The sequence below is a fragment of the Gymnoscopelus braueri genome, assembly GCF_963280865.1.
Source record: "Gymnoscopelus braueri genome assembly, chromosome: 21".
In the NCBI taxonomy this organism is placed as follows: domain Eukaryota; kingdom Metazoa; phylum Chordata; class Actinopteri; order Myctophiformes; family Myctophidae; genus Gymnoscopelus; species Gymnoscopelus braueri.
The window spans coordinates 31,281,709-31,305,196 of NC_137623.1; the positions used below are offsets into that span (position 1 = coordinate 31,281,709).

Genomic DNA, 23,488 nt, shown 5'->3' on the forward strand with positions numbered 1-23,488 from the left:
CATCATCAGCCTTAATAACAAACCTTAATAACACACACACACACACGCCGGAGCCGGAGACCGCCCCTCAGCCCCCGCATTCATTAACCCAGGATTCAACCTGCGGTTTGACACCGGAGGTGTCACTTTGACCAGTTTGCACTCAAAGATATCCATGACATGTTTCAGATAGCACGCCACTACGATCTGATCAAACCATACATACTGTACCACAGTGTAGAATTCTATATGGGTGATTTGGGGTGACTGGAGAAAATGGATAGTAACTACTGTATACAGACGGATAAACAAATGAATAAACAAACAGCAAACGCTCACCTGGAACGGTGTCCATCTCAGCAGTAGTGGTCTCTGGGGTCGTGGTGGTCCCACCTGCATCCAATGCAACACATTAGCACAGTTAGCCTATATGGCCTCATACACTTTCCAACTGAGCACATGTACCAGCATGCGTGGGCTAGCCGTGCTAACCGACCTAGCCAAAAAAACGCATGCCTCTTTTCTGTCCCCCTTCTGAGGTCTCAACAGACCAACCCAGACTGACCCCCCGCACACACCCCCCAGACAAAATGAGAGACAGAGACGGTACCCATGCTCTTCATTGGAGACTGCAGGTTAGTGGGACGGGGGACAAGGGAGACGGGGGGTTGTCTCGGTATAGAGGTGCGGGAAAGTGGTGCAGGCTCAGTGGGTTTCTGGGTTAGTGGGGAATGAGGCCAGGCTTGGAAGAGAGAGAGAGAGAGAGAGAGAGAGAGAGAGAGAGGAGGAGGAGGAGGTGGAGAGGATACAGATGAGAGGAAGAGGAGGGGAGGGACAAAGCTGGCTGTTCTAGCGCTGCAGGGGGAAGGGCTGCAGTTTAGATTTATAAGTAGGTGAGACGGTATGTGTGTAAGCATGTGTGTGTGTGTGTACGTGCGTGCATGTGTGTGGTGTGTGTATCCTACTTGTATTATTATACTTACGAGGGCCAAATACCCCCATAAGTATCGTACATTTTGAGAAAACAAATTTCCTGGTCCTCACAAGGGAAATCGTTGTTTAAAGTCAAGATTTACAATTAGGAAAAGATTCAGGTTTGTGTTGAAGGTTTGGGAGACATTTTTAGAGGTTAGATTTAGGGCTTTGAAATTGTGCCCGATTTATTCTTAGTTGTGAGCAGGCAGGTTGGCTATTTTCAGTGCATGACACTGGTGTGCAACTAAGCACAATTCAGGAAGGGTAAGGGTAAATTATCTTGTAAAAATGCCATTCATAAAATTGCTGTCCTAAAATGTTTTCACGTGTGCACGCCTTCGAGCTCCGGAGCATGCGTGTGTGCGTGTGCGTGTGCGTACATGCAGGTGGCAGATTAATTGGAGCAGAGAGGAGCAGATTAAGTGGAGGGGAAGGGGAGGGAAGGGTGGGGTCGAGGAGGTTGCAGTCTCATGAGGGCGATGTTAGCACCTGTCAGTTCGAAGCCATCACCTGTGCCGCTGTGGCAGCTGGCCTGGTCGTCGTCGCACTCGTCCGACGGAGGTGTGCTGCCGCTGGGGGGCGACGTGGTCGGAGGCAGGGTGGGCGCTACAGAGAGAGAGAGAGAGAGAGAGAGTTTAAAGATGTCCAGATGCCCTGCCGTCGTCGTTCACTGGGGGCATCTGCGGTAGCCCATAATGCATTGCCACACGAACACGCACGCACGCACGCACACACACACACACACACACACACACACACACACACACACACACACACACACACACACACACACACACACACACACACACACACACACACACACACACACACACACACACACACACACACACACACACACACACACACACACACACAAATCCAAACGCAACCTAAAATACTGTATGTAGTTCCCTCCCACTGGCACGAAAACTGGCTTCGATCTTGGGGAACTATTAGCGGTTTTTGCTTTTATCAAGCTGCCGAGGTTGATGGTGTATATAAATAGGGGGAGAGAGAGAGAGAGAGAGAGAGAGAGAGAGATTTGGATTGGCTATAGGCAGGGCCTCTTGGCTGCTACAGTAGCCTATCATTATGGCCCGGCAAGCTCTTTGGATGTGGGCACGGCCCCAGATCCACTCCACGCTCCGCTGCCACACAGCCAGCCGGCCTGTGGTCTACGTGTGTGTGTGTGTGCGTGTGTGTGTGTGTGTGTGTGTGTGTGTGTGTGTGTGTGTGTGTGTGTGTGTGTGCGTGTTTAGGCTGAGTAATACACAGGCTTCCCCAGTACAGACGGAGGCTAAAAGTTAGAGAGGGAGGGATGTATAGGGAGAGTATAGAGCATGTGTGTGTTGTGTGCGAGCCATCGGTTTCACTCTCTCTCTCCCTCTCTCTCCCTCCCTCTCTGTCCTGGATGATATATGAGGCAGATCAGCCCCTGTCAGATTCGGGGCGGGGGAGGTCAAGGATGGGGTCAGCGCTGCGTCAGGGGAGCTCGGCACAGAAATGAGGATTTAGCCCTTTCACTGGGCCTTGGCGCACACACGCACACGAACACACACACACACACACACACACACACACACACACACACACACACACACACACACACACACACGCACGCACACACGCACAGACACACACAAATGCACACATACCACACACACACACCACAAACACTGTGCAACAGTAATCACTGTGCAAAAACATGTGGTTAGAGGCGAACACACACAGTCACGCACATAAACAGGTGTTAGAAGACAGCTACTTTGTGCGTGCGTGCGTGCGTGCGTGTGTGCGTGCGTGCGTGTGTGTGTGTGTGTGTGTGTGTGTGCGCTTGGCATTAACAGTGAAAACAAGCATTATCATAGGGTTAAAGCTCCCAGTGGGAGCCTGTAGCTTACACAGGGACGGGCCTACTGACTGACTCCCTGAAATCCAATATGTAAATCCACTTAGAGCCTAGGCTGCCACAGCACACACAGAGAGAGAGAGTGAGAGAGACAGTGAGAGAGAGAGAGAGACAGAGAGAGAGAGAGAGAGAGAGAGAGAGAGAGAGAGAGAGAGAGAGAGAGAGAGAGAGAGAGAGAGAGAGAGAGAGAGAGAGACACAGTGACAGTGACAGTGACAGTGACAGAGAGAGAGAGCGAGAGAGAGAGAATAGTGGGCAGATAAAAAAGGAAAAGATTGCAGGGTACCCAGCTTTATACGTGTGCAGACTTGAACAAAAGTGGAGGGAGACACACGGTGAGATCTACAAATGGACCCCAATGAACCCATACGGATTTAGCTGTGCAGTCAGGCGAAGAAGCGCCGTGATGCGATGGGGGGGTTCAGTCCTGGTGATAATCCTAGTGTGTCAGGTGGGCTCTCATTTCATCACGCCTATGAGTGCTTCTCCTATGGAGGGGGGCTGCTTTGATGCAAGCGCCGGGACAAGACCACTGTCCCTCTTAAAGGGATGAGGAGCAGGAACTGGACAGCTGTTGGGTGGGTGGGCGGGCAGGCGGGCGGGCAGGAGGGGCAGGCAGGGGTGGGGTAGTTGGGGTCAGGTTCTCACTAAGATCTTTTTAACACCACCCCACCGGCCCGGGAGCCTAAACCCCACGCACACATGCTACTTCAGAGATGTGTCATCACCCTAGGCTGATGGACGACACGCCTGTGTGAGCGTATACTGTACAGCAGGAGTGCATACATACCGTATCGAGTAAGTAGACCGTAAGATCCTCATTGCACGTGGATAAATCAACACTGGGGAATTTTACTGTTGGAGGCCCAGGCCTTACCTTGGATTTCGCAGCCCAGGAGCTCGAGTCGCAGTCCCATCCCAGTGGGCGTGGCCCTCTCCGGGTAGACTCTGAGGAAACGGGTCAGCATGGGCTCCACCGTGCGCAGCTCGGGAGTGTCGTAGTTCATGTTCCCCTCGAATGTCTGACGGGATAAAGGGTGGATGAAAGAGAGAGAGAGAGAGAGAGAGAGAGAGAGGGTAAATCACTGATAACGTCATCGCTGCTACACTTGATACGACCACTTGAGACGCAGGCGCGGCAAGGCGAGGCAAGACGGCTTCATTTCTGGCCTTCTGAACCAGCAGTAAAAAAAAAGTTGAAAGCGAGGAGGGCGGTGGGGAACACATTGAGGGGACGGTAGGACAGATGAGGAGCAGGATCTCTGTCTTCCAGCTGACATCTGAAGTGCGGCTGTGTGACACACTCGCGACACGGCATCACAACGAGACCCGCCTCCTGTCAAAACGCCCAACCTCAGCTCCCTAACTCCTACTCGGCCTCAGATCTCTCGCCTGAGACACGAGGAAGCAATGAAAGCAAAGGGAGGGAGTGTAGGGTAGGGTGGGGTGGGAGGGGGGATTGGGGGTCTACACAGGAATGATAAAAGTTGATTAATGGATGTTATCACGCGAAAGGGAGCGCTCTGTGTCCTTTGATGCTGGGAGTCCTTTAAGGCGAGGCGAAGTGGGGGTGTGGCTAAGTGGGACAGGCAGCGGGGGGGGGGGGGGGTTGAGGGGTGGTATGGATCCTCTCCTAGCATCCGTTCATAAATCATCAACCATCACGCCATCTGGATCAGATTTATACCCTGTCAGGGACCGCTGGAAATTGGGTACGAGTCGTTTCTGCACTTCCTGGTTGGCGTGCAGGCGTGTGTTTGGTATGTGTCATGCATACGGTGGTGTGCCTTGTACTGAGCTCTTCTATGTATGTATGCTCTCCTGTGCATACGTGTGTCACACCATTACACGCATCTATGGCCGCCGCTAGTACAGGTGCCACATTCTCTTCTCTTCTCTACTCTCGTCTCATCTCCTTGCAGTATCCAGTGAACGGGCTGAACAGCATGTGGTGTGGAATACAAAAAAGGAAATACACGAGAGAGAGAGAGAGAGAGAGAGCGAGAGAGAAGGAAGCAGGAAAAGACTTTGACAGACATCTCAAGATGCTTATCCTAATGTGATTTAAAGTACCGGTGAGATTGACTCGACCGCGGCAACCGCTGAATGACTCACAACAGCCGAGCGAGGCGCTCGGGTGAAAATTGACTAAAATGCCTCATAATCTGTATCGATGTCGCTATGACTCTGAAAACTCTGAAAAACTTTTTTTCATTTCTTTTTTTTGCTAGTGTGTCGGGGTAATTTCCCACCACGCTTGCAATCAATACAAGTTGTACAGACTTAATTTTTTTCACTTTTTCCCAAACATTTCTGAAACATTTAACCCATTAAGACCTGGAACGCATCTCTGTCATTTTAGATTTCTTTGGCTATTCAAAAATAGCAGATATACAAGCTCATAGCGCGGCACCGAGTGCCGTGCTATGAGCTTGTAGATCTACTATTTTTGAAAAATCGTGAAATTTTTTTTTTTAATTTTTTTTTAATTCTTTTTCAAATTTTGAAAATGTTTAGAAGCGGCCTCAGGTCTTAAAAGAAAGTGCAGTTTGTGTGAGTATACAAAACATACAATCGTCTCTCCGCAGGGGGGCTCACCTTTGGCTTGTGGCCGTTGGCGTCCGGCACCATTTTCCAGTCGGAGCCGTTGTTGCTGTAGCCGAGGCGGAACTTCTTCATGAACACCTTGTTCTCGCGATGCTTGCCGCCCTGGATGATCAGGCCCCTCACCAGCTTCTCCTCGCCCAGGTCCACCTGCAGCCACTCGCTGGTGAAGGGCTGCGGCTGGGGGAGCAGCGTCCAGCCCGTGCGGCTGGTCAGCAGGCGGGCGTTCTCCGGCACCCAGCTCCGGTCCGTGTGGGACGAGGCCGTGAGCTGCGCGTCTGTGATCAGGCCCGACACCATGCCCAGCATGCCCGAGCATGGGTACTCTGGAGAGAGAGAGAGAGAGAGAGAGAGAGAGATGGTTAGCTTTTTCATAAAGACTAATGAAAGCCCGCGGGGACAAGATACAAGAAAGCAAAAAAAGCTTGATCCACATCCAACAACTTGGTGTCGAACACGATTTTCCAAGTATTAAAATGTGGTGAATGAGTGTGAGAGAGAGAGAGAGAGAGAGAGAGAGAGAGAGAGAGAGAGAGAGAGAGTTGATGGAAGTCAAGTGAGGAAGACAAGTCCATCACAACTCTTTGTGATGTCTCTGTGATCCCTCTCTGTCTCTCTGTCTGTCTGTCTGTCTCTCTCTCTGTCTGTCTCTCTCCCTAGAAGCCATGCATACTAATTCCTGCGCCTGGAGCGATTGTCTCCAGGCAGCCAATTAAAAGCCTACTCTCAGTTGGAGCTTCCACCTCCTGCATTCTGAGAGTGCTTTTCGCCTTTTTCATCTTGCCTCGCCTCGCTTTGCCTCCCCACAAAGAAACGCACGCACGCACGCACACACACACACACACACACACACACACACACACACACACACACACACACACACACACACACACACACACACACACACACACACACACACACACACACACACACACACACACACACACACACACACACACACACACACACACACACACACACACACTTCTCGTTTGTCTTCATCCAGCACTGCACTTGTTTACCTTGACTCTGCAACTTTCATTATCCAGGAGACAGAGCCTTCCCACCTCTCAGTTTACTGCTGCATCCTAAACTCCTTCTATTCCACCTTTTTTTCCACCTCCTACACACAGAAGCACTTGACTTTTCTTCTCGATTTTTCCACCTCCTTTTTAGGGGGAGCGGGTTATGACTCCTACTCACTTCCATAAGGAGGTGCACACTGGACCTGGCCCCTGCTGGGCCCTGCTGTCCACTGCATGGTGTAAGAAGTGCCATGAGGCCTTCGCACCCCATAAACCAAGTGTCTGCCTCCATCTCTCTACTCCCTCAACCCTCTTCCTCTACGTTAACCATACAAACCCATCCCCATTCGGTGAAACTAGATGAACATTTGGCCAAAATAGGTGAATATTTGGCCAAAATAGGTGAATATTTGGCAAAAAAAAGCTATTTTCATTATTTGATGTACAAACGAAGTATAGGGTTTAAGTTAAATCCAACTGTGTATCGATACCTGTGCTATATGCAAAAGAGCGGGAGTGTAAAACAAAACAAAACACCAGGATTACGACACCTTCTGTGTCCAGGCTGAGACAACATACTGTAGTGTATAGCCGGCCAAAATCAATAGCACGGCACGCATCTGGGGAGAAACCAAAAAGGAGAGGGAAGAGCTAGGAGAACAAGGCTTCATTCAGATGAGTGATGTGAAACAGAACCATGAGACACATCAACGGTCCTGTGCTGCTCTCCAAGGAGTGGAGGAGTCCAAAGCAGAGCTCGATAGGAACAAGCGCTGGCGGTATGGAACGCTCTCTGCTGTTTTGGGGTGTTTCTTTCCCTCTGCTTCTCTCTCTCTCTCTCTCTCTCTCTCTCGCTCCCTCTGTCTTTAGTCCTCTGCCAAGATTGTGTGTGCGTGTGTGTGTGTGTGTGTGTGTGTGTGTGTGTGTGTGTGTGGGGGTGTGTGTGTGTGTGTGTGTGTGTGTGTGTGTGTGTGTGTGTGTGTGTGTGTGATCAGAGGGAGCTAGCCCCCTGACTGAGTGAAGCTTGCACACTCTGCTGTACGCCGGCTGCCTTTGAAGTTAGAGGGATGTGAAAGAGGTGTGTGTGGGTGCGTGCGTGCGTGTGCGTGTGTGTGTGCGTGCGTGTGTGTGTGCACGATCGAGATGAACCAAGGTCATCTGGAGCTGTTAATTGATTTCAGCTGTGATCAGAGAAGGGTAGGGATGGCATGCGATGACGCAGAACAAACGTGCATGTATATACATGCATGTGTTTTTGCGTCGATGATGATACACGATGGACACGAGGTACCACATCTAGGGCATTGGGTGGAGGTTCGGTGGTCAGTCTTAAACATATGCACTCCAAACGCACACGCGACCATGTTTACAAACAGGGCGGCGGGGGGTTATTAATGAGTAGCTATGTATATCTGCAGGGGCCGTGCGACACACGTGTCCCCGAACCATAATGACTTAGTAGCAGATACATTTTGGGGGCCCGTCTCCTTATCCTCTGATGTCTGAATTCTGGTCTTGACATAGGCTTCAAAAACAAAAGCCACAAGACCATGGAGGTTTCGAAAAACAGGAACCTCTCAATAGCTCCTCAGGATCGCTGACGCGAGTTGCATCTCGAGCAGAATGTGTTTCTGTTTCTTTTTTCGTTTTTATTGTCGAACAATGCCTCAACTCCTTTGGGCGGAGCTGTCTTTTGAAATATGTGTTTCGGGGCTGACGAGTTCCATTGCGGCACTCAAGGGTCAGGCTCTCAGTTCTCTGTCTCTCTGCCTCTACGCCCCCTCTCTTCCTCTGCTAATCTCCCCTGTCCCCCTTCTTTCACTATCCCCCTTATAACCTCTTCCTCAACCTCAGAAGTCACAGGAGCCCCTTGTTTGCCAATTGTGAACTTCAAAATAATGCATTCAACGTATGGGGCCCCAGCAAAATGAGTTAATATAGCATCACAATCATTTAAACCACTTATTTAACCATATTTTATACGTTGGCTATTCAAAAATAGCAGATATACAAGCTCACAGCGCGTCACTTCGTGCCGTGCTGCGAGCTTGTAAATGTGGAATAGTTTATATATTTTTTCACGTCTTCTCTTCTGGGGGTCCCTGGCACAAAACCTTTTCAGATGGGGGTCCGCGGCCAACTACCTACATATCAATTTGGGGGTCGTTGACATGGAAAACGTTTGAGAAGCACTGTTCTACAGCAAGTTAGAAGTTGACTTGCATGACATCACGGCACATCAGACACAGAGGTCAGTGGAGGTCATGCAGTTCTCTGACTAACCCACAGAAGACAGGCCCGTAGTATTATGGTGAGATAAGATGCTCCAAGAAAGCGATGACCTTAAGGTCACCAAACATGTTTGTCTAACTAGCCGACACCAACGTTGTCAGATTTACCACCACACGCGCGCACGGGGAGTAAGAGATCACCATATGTGGAGATTAACGAGGTTAGAAGGTTACGATTGTAAGCACAAGTTTGCACGCAACACTTGCCCTCAATCTAGGCAGGTCATAGGCGGGATAAGGGTTATTCACCATATTATTCAAGGCATTATTTAAGGTATTAATCAGATATTATTCCACAATTCACTCCTTTTTGATCATAAGCTCAACCATAACAGTACTAATGGCATTACAATTGAAGCAGATTAAACTCTCAAGATAGATCGCTCTGTATAATATCAAGGAAAACACCATTATTCACCATTAAAAAAAAGTTAATAGAGAAAATAAAGTTTTTACGATGAATAAAGAAAATAAATGATACCCTCCCTTCCCTACAACACCCTGGCCATTGCTCCAAGTGTCCTAGACCAGTGGTTGTCAAACTTTTTCATGTCAAGGACCTCCAAAATGATGTGTATTTGGCTGAGGACCCCAATCTCAAAAAATATTTTGTGCCAGGGATTTTTCAAAAATAGCAGATCTACAAGCTATGATCTGCAGGAAGCGACGCGTTTTTGAGCTTGTTTGCAATTTTTCAACTTGAATCCTGAAAAGTAACAGTTTTAGACCCGACAGTTTAGATACACATAACACATACTATTTGCTAGTCCACAAATACTAAGAATGTTTTTATATATTTTTTTTTACATTAGATAACATGTTGTTTAGACAGATGCTATGTTTGATGTTTACCAGCTCCGATCCTGCAGTCGCTCTGTGTAAGAGCATCTTGCTAAATTCCTGAATAGTAAATATTAATTGTAAGACTGGGCTTTCGTTTTGTATCCTATGAATTCCATCTGCTGACTCAATACGGTTAGCCGCCGAATTCCATTACCAAATCAAAGTTTTCCATAATTCGATATAGCACTTCCATAGCAGCCAAAACCGCCTCACCATTGACTAGAGAGGGTATAAAAACCCCACATACTGTAGATCACTAAACTAAACATCATTCATGGAAAACCCTCAATAGGGAAAAAACTGAAATGATCTTCTGTAGTGACCTATCTACTGCTAGCCTACTACTACTTTAATTTAAGTGTTTTTTTAAAAACACAAATCTTCTCTTTTGGGGGGTCCTTGACAAGAAAAGGTTTGAGAACCACTGCTTCCATTGAGAAGGTTAGACCCTGGTGTCGGAAAGGACACCTACTGGTTCACAATGTCAGTCAAGTTATACGAAACAGACATTGTTGCCGACATTGTTGCAATTACGCCTCTCTGTCAGGAGAGGGAGACAACGGATACAACCCTTAAGGATGGTAGCTTTACTGTAATATGGATCAGGGTTAATGTATGGATGCATATAGACAGCATGTTTTTGTCTCGGATAGTGTAGCTAGCATCTAGAGTGGTGTAGTAAGCCTGCAGCTGGCAGGGTGGCAGCCACAGGGCCCATGACGTCACCAAGGAGGCCCCTGTGGTGATCGTGTCGCTGTGATGTGCTTGCGCTCAGCGCTGCGCGGTGGTTCTGGTCGCCTGCCCAGAACATACGCCCCAGCTGTAACCCCCGCGCAAGTACACACACACACACACACACACACACAAGCGTTATAAAAATACACACAGCACCATAAAATAGTGTATGCATGCAGAGGCACGCAGAGGCACACAAGCACGCACAGTCGCACACTCACACACATTTTTAGACCCTCACAGACAGACAGACACACACACACACACACACACACACACACACACACACACACACACACACACACACACACACACACACACACACACACACACACACACACACACACACACACACACACACACACACACACAAACAAACAGACAACCGCACGCAAATAGTTACTGAAAGAACACCAATAAACGTTCGATCCACATGCTCATAAAGAACACAGACAGATGTGCTGACAAACATGTGCGCACACACATGAAAGTGAATCGCGGTCCACGTCGACGTGCACGCGCACAAGCGCACGGGGGCCCCCACTCATTAGAGTAATGTACGTTGACAAAGGAGTCACTTGGTTAACGATACGAACTCACAGCCACAGATCTCTGTAGTGGGCAGGAGGGAGCCAGACAGTAGAACAGTTACTATAGACCACCAACCAACCGACAGCACACACACGCAGAGAGAGAGAGACAGAGAGAGGGAGAGAGAGAGAGAGAGAGAGAGAGAGAGAGAGAGAGAGAGATGCTGCTAATTGTCCCAAAAGCGCCTGCAAAATCCTGAAAGATTGCTGCTGTTTTGTTTCAAAAAGCTTTATTACCAAGCTACCCTTGCCAACATATACATATATATAACTTTCTGCTGAGCAGATGAACATTAGTGGTTTTGTAAGCCAGTTTTTCCCAAGTTGCAATGTGATACAGCTCTGTTTACACAATGCTACCCCCTCCAACTGTACATACTTTCCCAATTTTCTTTCTTAAATTGTTTTGTTATGCTTTTGCCACTTGCTTTGGCAATGTAAACCTATATTTTCTCATGTCAATAAAGCTTCTTTGAATTGAATTGAAATTGAATTGAGAGAGAGAGAGAGAGAGAGAGAGAAAGAGAGAGAGAGAGAGAGAGAGAGAGAGAGAGAGAGAGAGAGAGAGAGAGAGAGAGAGAGAGAGAGAGAGAGAAGCAGAAAGAGGAGGAGCCTATAAGCGCACACACTGCCCCGGCCCGCCCCCAGCGTGGCCAGCAGCTGTCGGCTCCATCCATATTGAATGAGGTACATCTAAACATCGGGTAACATAAATACATAATTCCCCCCTTCATGTGCTGGTCCTCCATAATGCAACATTTCACTCTAGGCTTTGGGGAGCGCAGCTCATAAACAGATAGCATCTCGCACAGCCAAGGTGGGGGGACAAGTGTTTGTTCTACCTGGTATTTGGGGGGAGGGGGGTAAAACGGCAACCTTGTGCAACAACGGCGAGTTACATAACAAATAATCTCTCACAATCTGCTAACAGCGGAATCTGTCAGCACCACCGGCCTTAACCACTTATTTTAAACCCCAGCATCCTTATTGTCGCAGAAAATAGCAGATGGACAAGCTCACAACGTGTCACAGCTTGTTAACGGTCTATTTTCAGCGAAAGCTTTCCCCACAATAACAGAAAACAGAAAATACACTAGTATAGAGCCCTGAGGGACTCTATACAGTCAACCATATAGGGTTTAAGTGGTTAAACATGTAGTGTTGTTGTTAGAAGGAATAAAGACAGAAGCACCCGGGGGAGTGGTCTAAGAAAGGGGAGGAGCCAAACTAAGTTCCAGGTTTTAGACAAAAAAGGAGGTGGTGCCCCCAGAGGCAAAAACACCAATGGGTTCCCAGATTGCGAAACACAAAGGCCAAACACGACAAACAGATTATTTTGTCCGTATGTGAAGAACTTCAGTGGTACTGACCTGATATCTTACACCCGTACACCTCGAAGCGCAGCGCGATGCCAGTCTCCCAGGCGACGGGGCGGACGCGCACAAAGCGCGTCAGCGTGGGTTTGGGCAGCAGCGTCCTGGCGAGGTCCGTCGGGTTGGTGTTGCCGTGGAAAACCTGTGAATAAGACAACACAACACACCACAGATAGCTGAATGACTGAAGAGAGTTTAATCATTGAACAGAACAGAACGGGACGCAGGAACATTGACCCAGAAACAGGAATGTCATTGCGGGGGAGGATTCACATGTAAAATGTATCACGTTATGAGTCATACAGTAATAGCAGAGGTGGGCAACCATGTCTTTTTGATCTACCAGGTAGATCCGGTTGGGCCTCTAAGTCTGTTGTTACCCAAACCTTTTAGCTCGATCTCAAACATTTTAGCCGATCTACAAGCTCACAATAGCATCTTGCTATTTTCATTGCTTCTTAATATTTTTTAATGGAATTACTTAGATTGTATTATTATTTATCATTATTATTATTTTTAAATAATAAAATAATAATAAAAAATAAGTATATGACGGGAAAATCCAGACAAAGACATCCATTGATTTCTTTGATAACACATTTCTCTGCCAATATTTATCTTCACAGTCAATTTGGCTGTTGATGGTACAGTAGATCTCTCCAGCCCTGGAATAGAGTAAGTAGATTGCTTGTCCGAAAAGGCTGCCCGCCTCTGCAGTATAGTATCTCCTCTCTCGTACACCTGATATTGTTCCGACCTAATCTCAATGCAATCTGCAGCACGCCTCCTGACAAGGACCCCAGGCAGTGAAACCCGAGGCAACATGTGTAAAGTTGACAGGGCCAGATTGGTGGGAGATGCCCTCCCCCCTTTCCCAAGGTTTCACTGCGGTGTCTTGTGCTTAAAAAGGTCAGAGATGTCACTGGCCACCGGAGGTTAGTTGACAAGTTTACTAGCGTCACACGAGGAGGAGGCAGGCCACCCCAGAGCACAACTCCCTGCAGTCCATCAGTTGCACGTTTGGCGGTAATTGAGTGACGCCAGCGTCGGTGTGACTTTGCTGAGCGGCTACAGGGCAACACAGGAATCCACCGATGTTTACTTCCAGAGAGGCAGAGCGAGAGAGGTGTGGAGGGTGGTGGGGTGGCGTGTGGGAGAAGCATAGCGAGAGAGAGAGAGAGAGAGAGAGAGAGAGAGAGCGAGAGAGAGAGAGAGAGAGAGAGCTGGAGAGAGGTGACATAAAATAAAGAGAGGAAAGGGAAGCCTTCTATAGGGGAATGAAGCCGAGAGCGAGATAGTGAGCATGTTGCGTGAGTGAGCGAGCGCGGCTAACATTACTCTAGGGCCCCGGCTAATCTGGGCTGAGGCCGGGCGCTAAAACGCCAACAGGGCTGAGCCATTAGTCCGTGCCGCCTGTCTGCCTGCCTATACCTCTCTGTGGCCCCAAGTCCCTGGGCAATACCTGTCAGCCGCCGCCACTAAGGGACATGCAACAAAGTCATCCACTCTCTTAAATGTCACGCGGGTCCGCTCCTCTCCACTCGCCAACTATTAAATGGCTTTTTTCCAGGGCCGCTCTATAGGGCCCTGAGCTGCAGACTCAGCATTTAGCAAATGGGCCCACTCCTCACAAAAGCACTTTAGAGAGAGAAACACAGGCCAGGCCTTTGCCATGGTACCTTTAAGCAGCCACTTCAGAGAGGGGACTGTGTGCTTTGGGGAGGCCGGTTAAAAGAATTGGAGCCCGGGGGCTGCGTAAACACAGCAGCGCAAACAAGCCTGTTTTGGATGCTCTCTTGGAATAAAGAAGCTTTTTTTTCTTTTGTTGTTCAACTCACGGCCCTCTCATGCTCAAATACGTCTGCATGCTATTTACACGTCACGCACACTGAGGAAGGTCAAACACACAACCTTCTTGACCCTTTGGACGCCCACTGTGGAAAAGGAAAAAGGTCCACAGGGTGTTCTATCTCCAGGGTAACACAGATGGACAAAACCTGCCCTGTTTGACCGCCCCGTCGACTGTCAAAGCTTGTCACGCTCTGGCCGAGAACACACTCCCCTCCCTCATTCCTTCTTTCTCCTCTCTCCCAGGTCCCACCTCGCCCAGCTGCTCAAACACGACCAAGCTCTCCGGTTTCCTTTACCTCTATCCCTCCCAGCACACGTTTAACACGTATTTATCAGGCATTTTCTTTATCCTCCTTTACTTTCAAGGTAAGCCCACGGCTGCCTCACACAAAGCGGACGTCGCATTCCTGACAAAGTCCCGCCAGCAGCTACTGTAGGCCCACATTAGCACTAATCTCGGCGCTGTAAATACCATCCACTCGTTCAGAACTCAGGGAGGTAAATTACCATACCAAACAAAGTGCATAATTGCATATTGCATGCTGCGAGGCAGAGTCCCGAGTACATACACAACAGGGTATTTCCCCACTTTTTGTTGCGCTCAGAGGGAACATAAGGGAGCAGACCACAATTCAACTCAGCTGTCTTGTTTCGCCGAGGCAAGTTATTGTGAGTGCAGTACATCTACTGGGGCGGTTTGTGTGACATAGTGACTGCGCAACCAAGACGTACCCAGAAAAAATACATGAAAGGCTTTTTGTATCAATGTTTTTATTTAAGGATAGAAACTGAATTCGACCCTGGGAAAGGATTCTTGGAGTCTTGGTCAGCAATCCCATTGCGTAAAAACAGTGCTAGGAGCCTCTGCTCATCGACTGAGCAGAGTCGTACAAGGAATTTGCTTGGACACTTTGATAGATAATAGAGTCAGATATGATAAAAGAGTCAGATATGATATGATGAAAGAGTCTAGTTGGGGAGTAGGGAATGAAGGAGGCTCTGAGGTAGGATCAGCGTACAACATTTACCTTCTGTTTGGAGCCCTCCTTCAAGGTGATCCAGTCCTCTCCATTGGAGCTGACGTCCACTTTGTACGACTTGACGAAGTACGTCCTGTGGGTCTCCTGGGAAACGGCGCCCTGGGTCCCGATGGCCGAGACGAAACGCAGGAACCCCAGATCCACCTATAGATTGGAGACAGACAGACAGACAGATGAGCAAAAGCAGATAGAAATGGTATTCCGACAGTCAATATTCAATAAACACTACACTACGACCTGAGAGAAAGAGAATTTATTTTTTAAAGATTGCCCCCTTTAAAGCACAGAAGTTATTGCGAGGTAAAGTGTGTAAGAACGTGCTGAAATATGACTGCACTGCCTGGCCAAGTACATGAATAATGACACAGAAGAAAGGGTGTTCAACGTGAGAAATTCTATTAATAATGATAATGCACTGACACGTCCAGGAGAGTTAAAAATATATCTCCGCCACTGGCATCACCTCTGGACACATAGGCTCATCAGCCTCCGCATGGAATTTAATAAACAGAGTTATGAAACGATATTCACATTAATGAAAGCGACACTGGATGACAACTTAATTTCCTGCTATGGGAGACAAGGGCTTATTGGATAAAAGTGAGCGTTGAACAGAACGCAGCCCTGCAATCGCATTATCGGAATCGACCGAGAGGAGAGCGAGAGGGAGGTGCAGATTGAATATCAAACATTGTGCATTTCAAATATGCAGTGATCTATAAAGTAATCATGAACTGCGGTGCATTACTGGTGGGCTATTAGATTTTCACGAGCACACTGCCAGGGAGGAACACGGCCAAGAAGTGGTTGGCCAGGCAGAAGGGTGTGTGTGTGTGTGTGTGTGTGTGTGTGTGTGTGTGTGTGTTCAGCATGCATAGGTGTAGTGTGTTCTGTGCACACACACACACACACACACACACACACACACACACACACATGTGTGTGGATTGAATGAGATGCTGAGCAGAAGTGCAGGCCAGGGTTTAGAGATCACAACACTGTTTAACTTCAGGTCTGTGGAGCTGTCAAATATCATCTACCATGACATCAAAACTGTCACATAAATAAACACGCACGCATGCACACACACACTCTCTGCGTATGCTATTCTTCAAAGTCAGATATGTAGTCTTAAAACTAGCCCTTGATCCTTAGCTGCCAAGTGGCGAGGAGAAGCAGTCCACTCTCACCACCTTCAGCTTGCCCACTTGGACACACGCACACACACACACACACACGCAGACACACACACACACACACACACACACACACACACACACACACACATTTCACTAACTAGTTAGGAAAGAAAAATCTTTCCTCTCTGCACTCAATGGAGCTCTGTTTAACCCCGTCACATCCTTTATCTATAACCCATGAGAGTAGCGGGGGTCGTCGTTGTTTAACCCCATCACAGCCTCTGTCTAGAACCCATGAGAGTAGAGGGGCATCATTGCTTAACCCCACCATCAAATCCCCTATCTATAACCCATGAGAGTAGGGGGGGGGGCATCGATGGGTGATGAGGATTGAGAAGGAGGGGTCGGTCTCTAAAGAACTCCTCAGCTAGCATGTGGAAGCAGCGCGGTTAGGGTTTAGCGGACGTTGGCTCTTTCTCCGACAGGCCAGGCTGACGGTAATGAGGAGTAATGGTGTTGCGTGCAGATGCCGCAGAACTTCGGTCATACTGGGGGGTGGGGGGTTGGAGGGGGGCGGTTTGCTGCTGCAGGATGCAGAGGCGTTTGTGGGAACCGGTTGCAGATCAAGACGAGAGACACGGGAGCTTTGAAGTCCGTCTGAGATGGGCTCAGCCTCTGATGGATGGTGACCAGGGTCTTAGGGAGATTACCACGTCCATGCCAAGGAGAGGTTGTGTGTGTGTGTGTGTGTGCGCGTGTGTGCGTGCGTGCGCACGCATGTGTGTGTGTGTGTGTGTGTGTGTGTGTACGTTGGTGTGTGTGTATGAGATGAAAAGCATGGAAAATGTGTGACTGTGTCTGCATTGTAGGAGTGCGTATTCATGACCGACAGCAGGAATTCCGTGCGTGTATTGGTTTGTGAGCGCACACACACACACACACACACACACACACAAGTACGCGTGTGTACGTGTGTGGCTACAGCTATGGGAATGTGTGTGTGTGTACATGTGACATTTGGACGATCAAAGCCAGGAGTCAGATCGTCTTCCAAGCCCGGTCTAGCTGCCTGGGGCCTTGCATGCTAAAGCCATACGGCCCGGTGGAGCCAGCCAGAGCTCGGCCTTGCCAACCCAATATACTGTGCTTAATGACTCCGGACCAACAGCTGCCTACCACAATGAATGCATTGGCAATGCGCTGGTCACTGCCGTCTCCTCAAGTTCCCATTTGACTTGCAGAAAAGGAAAAAGATCAAAACAGATGCGAGCAACGTCTGAGGCTTCACCGTGCCTCAATTCCCTCTCCCTCTCCCTCTCTCTCTCTCTCTCTCTCTCTCTCGCTCGACTGGAGGATTTGGATGGATGGAGAGAGAGAGAGCGACAGAGAGAGGGTAAAAAGGAGAGAAACAGAAAGACAGAATACTTTTGTTCCCGTCTGTGGGCTCAGAGGGGCTTACCGGGCAAGGCCCAGATTTCTTTTAGTCCTGTAAATAGAGACAGAATCAAAATCCCCCACCCCACCCCCACCCCACTCCACCCCCCGTGCTTCAGACGGCTCCCATTTAATAACGGAGGAGCTGAATGCCTCTCGGCTGGGCGAGAGGCTGTGTGTCGTGCCAGTGCAGATGGCAACTTGGACGGCTGAAGCGCGCTGGACTGCAGCAGAGCGTAGACTGGCATACATTAGCCGAGGCAGGTCCTTAACGTTTCACTTCCAAAAAAAACGAGGCCGAGTCTGATTCGCCGCCAAACCTGGACCAATGACAGCAGGGCGGCTTTTTGCTATAAAAAGGAACGATGTCGAGTGGGACGACGAATGGGCCTCGGGATGATCTCCTCTGATTGGGTCTCATTAGCCCCTAATGGAGTAAAAAGAGCCCCTGGGAATGAGATCGTCGAGTGGCCGGGACCTAATTGAGAACACTCATGAATGCTCACAGCTCACTCGCTCTGCCCACGCTGTCGAACCAAGCTGTGCCCGCCTCTTGCTTTGTTATTTTTTTTTGCGTTTGTGGCGTTCCGTTTGTAAGTGATTGAGCAGTCAGCTGGTGCTTTCTGGAACATTCATCTGATCATCAGTGATCAACAGCAGGCACACACACACACACACACTGACAGCCCAGCACACTGATTCACCTCGCAGTTTCTGTCCAAGCATGTTGAAACATGAATGGATGGAGCTATAGAGCGCACCGGGGGTTGAAACAGAGAGAGGAAGAGAAGAGAAGAGAAGAGAAGAGAAGAGAAGAGAAGAGAAGAGAAGAGAAGAGAAGAGAAGAGAAGAGAAGAGAAGAGAAGAAATGATGAGGAAGAAAGAGTTAGAAAGAAACCCCAATATGAGATGATGATGAGATGAGATACAAAACAAAGGGGAAGAGAGAAGAAGGGAGACAGAGATGAGAGAGGAAGGCTGAGAGAAGTCTTCCTCTCTCACAAAGGAGAGAAAAAAAGAGAAAGCGATGGGGTGGGGAGAGAGAGGGAGAGGGGGAGAAAGAGAGGGAGAGAGAGAGAGAGAGAGAGAGAGGGATGATAGGGCAGACTGGATCAATTTCACAGACATGGGTTGATAACAGGGCCCTGGCTAATGAGCGAGCCATGATTTATTAATGGCCGCTTGTTACAGGCAGAGGTAAAGGAGTTCAGCTGTGGCTCCAACAGACCGGGGCTACACAGGTCAGGGAGAGCCGGACTAGCTGCCTGCCAGGACGTGCCGGAGTAATATAAAAACCTCTGCGCTGCCGAGACCACACTGAAAACAAACAGGCCCGGATAATTATTACTAGTGGGACTTCTTTTAGCCCAGAGGGGGGGGTGGGGGGGAGCGTCAACTGACCCATAAAAAACCCCAGTAAGTGAACGCGCAGTATAGATACTGCGAGCTGTGCGCGCTGTGGGTTCCCAGGCAAATACAAGGCAATTAGGTGATGAATGGCTTGTCATAGAAATCTTAGGCCGCCGAAAAGCTGAATCATGCCTAATGGGTGATGTAATCGGCCGTGTAAAAGTGTCTAAAATATGAGCGCCACGCCGACACGTACTACATGAGAGGGTGGGGTGGGGGGGGGGGGGGGTGTTTTGAAGTTTTTGCTGACGGACCAGAAAAAGGGCCTGTGCGCATTTCATATCTCTGATTTCGCCCTCGCCGTCCTCGGGAGAGTGGTGTGTTTGGAACGATGCCCACCTGTAGACAAATGACACAATATATATACTCGAGGGCCCCGTGGTGCACGGTAACTCACGTCCGGAGGGACGCACAGCCCTCGCCATAAACATGTCATTCGGGGTAAGAAATCACACGGCTTCATCGGGTGCCTCCATAAAGCCGTGGCAGGCTGATATGTGGAGGAACTTCCAATGTGTCCTTGTCTCTCGGGATTGCGGCTGTAATACCAATATTGCCTAATGTGTGTGTGTGTGTGTGTGTGTGTGTGTGTGTGTGTGCGTGTGGGTGTGCGTGTTTGTATGCGCATTCGTGCACATCTTCAAAAACAGGGACTGAGGAGGACATTGTGAAAGTGAGTGGCTGTGCTTTCCGTACTTCACAGAGGCGAAGTAAATCAGAAGGAGACGAGGTCAGCGAGGCAGAAAGTGTTTTCAGTTCATTGTCGAGTCATCCTCCCCAATCATGACGCGGACGGGAGCATCAGAGCTGTCCATGACTCACAGTTTCAGCCTCCACATCTGTGACTCAGTCATAGTCAGTCAGTGTTACACGGTGGTGGCAGTGAAACAGACGGTGCGGTTTTTAGAAGAGTAGGCGACAGGACTGGAAGTCCAGTCCAGACAGTCACTCTGGCTGTTCTGTCAGGCTCACAATTGACTCGCTTTGCCAGGGGAAGTTTACACACGGAACAATCAGTACTCCCTGGGATTGGGTTACCAAAATACTTTTTTTTACTGTTTCTTTTCTAACCTTTTCACCCATTTCTCTGACATTTCTATCCGTGTTGGGGAAAATAGCTCCCCATCTAAGTGAATAACCAAGGCCCTGTGGGCTGAATGAGTTCATTTGTTTTCCCTCTCACCAAAAACAGCAAGAGAGAGGCAGGTTTTGGTGAAACAGCAATGGGCAAAGGGAGCTCTCTTAAAGGGAAACATTGCTGGGGGGTTTTAAAACCGAAATCCCATTGCTATGATTTGAGGAGATCAATAATGCAGTATGGGAAAGAAATACCCTGTCTTCTGTGTATTTCTCCACAACATCATCGTCGGACGCACATCGTTTCATAACATCAACATTTTCCGGAAAAATACACAGAAGACATAGGGTATTTTTTCTCACACTATTCATCTCCTCAGATTATAATAATGGGACTGAGGTGAAAAATGTTTAACTTGGCTCGAAACGCGTCGCGCTTTTGTGTGTTGCTGTAGTATGATCAAGTAGGGTGTTAATTTACGGGAAAAAAACACGAAAAGTTGGAATAAGGAGATAAAAGGTTTCTGCCCGACAGCAACGATATATAGGGTTTAAGTTGTTAAGTGTGTTTTTCCAAGTCAAAGAGCAGCTGTTGGGACAGGGATAGAGATCCTGTTCAGAGACAAACAGTGCAGTCTCTTGTCCTCTGATGGTTTATGGATCTCATAGGATGGGGATAGTCATAAGAGAGGTAGCCCCATGAAATCTAGTTCCAGTGTAAAGAGCCTATATCCGTCTGGTTTTTTACATGCAAAACCTGGCCACGATGTCCATTACGTGACACGTATAAGTGTAGTATTGTTTGCTAAACTACATCTACTTGGGTACTGTACTTAAGTAAAAATGAGTTTTTAGGCACTTATGACTTTCACTCCACTACATTTCAAAGACAAATATTGTACCTTTCGAGGAAGGGAAAAAGTACATGAATTAACCACTTAAGCCATATGTCAAATATAGTGAAAATAGCTGATCTACAAGCTCTGCAAGACATGTTGTGAGATTGTAGACCTGCTATTTTCACAATTATTGGTATTTTTTGAAGATTTGTGGAAAAGCTTTCAATTTCGGGGGGGAAATGTCCACATTTTAATACAGCGAAGCATTGATAATAAAAAGAAAATGTACTTTGGAATTTGTACTTACTATATTTTGACAGAGTAACTTTCACTTAGTCAAGTCAAATTTGGAGTATCTATATACTTCTACTAAAGTACTGGGGTTGCTTACTTTGTCCATCACTATAGTCTTAACAAACAACACTAGTTTCTGAGTTGGGTCACATCAGTCCATCTGCTAATTTCACCTACACCACAGGGGTGTCGGAGATGGGAGATATCTAAAAAATTCCATTACCTCAAAGTGTAATTAATTCTCCTTTTGCGAAAATTGCATTACCGAGACGCTGAGAGACCTATGAGCTGTTCGCACGACCTTCCATTTATCACAGTACCCACCTGACAGAGTTACACTTTATTTTTAGCCTCCCAACACCTCTCTGGCAGGTTTAAATTATGCACATCTACCCATGATGCCCCTCATCCATTTCCCTGACAAAGAAGGATGAGCCGGAAGGCTCTAATGTGGGCAGGTATGACAGCGACTAAAAATAAAAGAAAGGTACTCTGTGGATGTGTGAGTGAGTGTGTGTGTGTGTGTGTGTGTGGGCGTGGGCTCAGCCCCCAGCTGTTGGAGGAAGGATGTAAACCGTCTGGTCTGGAGATTTCCTTCCTCGTGAATCACCATAACAAGGAGCTAACATCCAGTCTCATTCTCGCCATTACCGCTCGACATGAGCAACACGCTCAGTGACGTTTCACCACGGTGCGATCGTCTCATCTAAGCAGCCGGCTTTTTGCGATCCTATGGCTCAGGAGACAGAGCCTGCAGATGACCCGTCTGGTGATAACAGAATGACTACAGAGGGCCCCGGGGCAACTCTCCTCCTTGTCTGGAATGCAGACGCTAGCTAAATGACACTGATTACGGCTGGGGCTGACTTTTTGACTCGCGCGCTACTTACAGCCGGCACTGTTTCATTTCATTACATCATGCCGTCCCCGCTTGTTTCGATTTCCAACCCCCCCCCCCCCCCACCACCACCCCCGCTGTTTGAGCTGCTCGAGCGCCTAGCTCTCTCTCTCTCTCTCTCTCTCTCTGTCCTCCCATTGATTTTCCAATTGAGAGTCGAGGCTCGGCACAAAGACAGCATCCATTGTCTCCGTTTCGTACGGCGCGATGATGATCTCACAGGCAGCCAAAATGCCAGCGTCTACTGCTCTGCTCGGCTCTCTCCCTGAGACTTCATCAACTGGGAAGCTGCTGTTAATTATCACTCCATTTTCTAATTAGTCATCACTTGGCACGGCAGCAAGACCTGGAATGGAGACAGCAGCAAATACAGAGAGAGAGAGAGAGAGACAATAGCGACGTGGAGCACATTTCTGCACCGCAAAGACCCTGGGGTAATTGAGAGCACGTTTGGGGGACAGAGTGAAAGAAAAAACAGGATAGAGCGTTGTTGATAGCACTGTTTTCAGCGGCTGACATTGACGTGAGCGTCGGTGGTGGAAAAAGTGTTTACTTAAGTAAAAGTATCAATACTGCAATGAAGAAATACTCTGTTAGAAGTAAAAGTCCGGTAATCAAAATTTACTTGAGTAAAAGTACAAAAGCATTGGCATCAAAATATACTTAAAGTACCAAATGTATAAGTTCTCATTATGCAGAATGTCCCATTTCCCACGTTCAAAATGTGTAAGTCTTTTGAAAATAGCAGATCTACAAGCTCACAATGCGTCGCATCGCGACGCATTGTGAGCTTGTCGATCGGCTATTTTCAAATGGCCAAAATGTATAGGCTGAAGTGGTTAATGTATGTTTTGTAATAATAATCAAAATCTACAAAGTAACTAGTAACTAAAGTTTTCAAATAATTGTAGTGGAGTAAAAGTATAATATTTCCCTCTGAGATGTAGTGGAGTAGAAGTAAAAAGTTAAAATTCCTCAAAAGTGTACTGAAGTAGAGTACTGGAGTAAATGTACTTAGTTACTGCGCAGTGAGCCCATGTGGGCTCTACGGCGAACACGACAACAAGACAAGCGCCAGAGAGGGCCGCGGCAGTGTTTTCATCTGGGAAGTTGGCAATTAAGCGCTCGTTTGGTCAGTCGAGCAGCGGATCTCAGTCTGTTTTCTTTGCTAAATGGGTCCGG

At 48.1% G+C, this 23,488-nt stretch overlaps 1 protein-coding gene across 3 annotated transcripts in view; it reads right to left on the minus strand.

The window, feature by feature from the left end:
- Nucleotides 1-23,488, minus strand: part of nrp1a (neuropilin 1a) — an 80,929-nt gene that overhangs the window by 7,615 nt on the left and 49,826 nt on the right. For 2 of the 3 annotated variants that reach the window (XM_080418370.1, XM_080418369.1), the window contains exons 8-13: nt 15,204-15,359; nt 12,322-12,466; nt 5,462-5,793; nt 3,741-3,885; nt 1,444-1,560; nt 319-372 (exon numbers count right to left, since the gene is read on the minus strand). In XM_080418370.1, coding sequence (XP_080274496.1) covers nt 319-372; nt 1,444-1,560; nt 3,741-3,885; nt 5,462-5,793; nt 12,322-12,466; nt 15,204-15,359 — 949 coding nt within the window. The remainder of the gene's footprint in view (nt 1-318; nt 373-1,443; nt 1,561-3,740; nt 3,886-5,461; nt 5,794-12,321; nt 12,467-15,203; nt 15,360-23,488) is intronic. The other variant, XM_080418371.1, reaches the window with a different exon arrangement.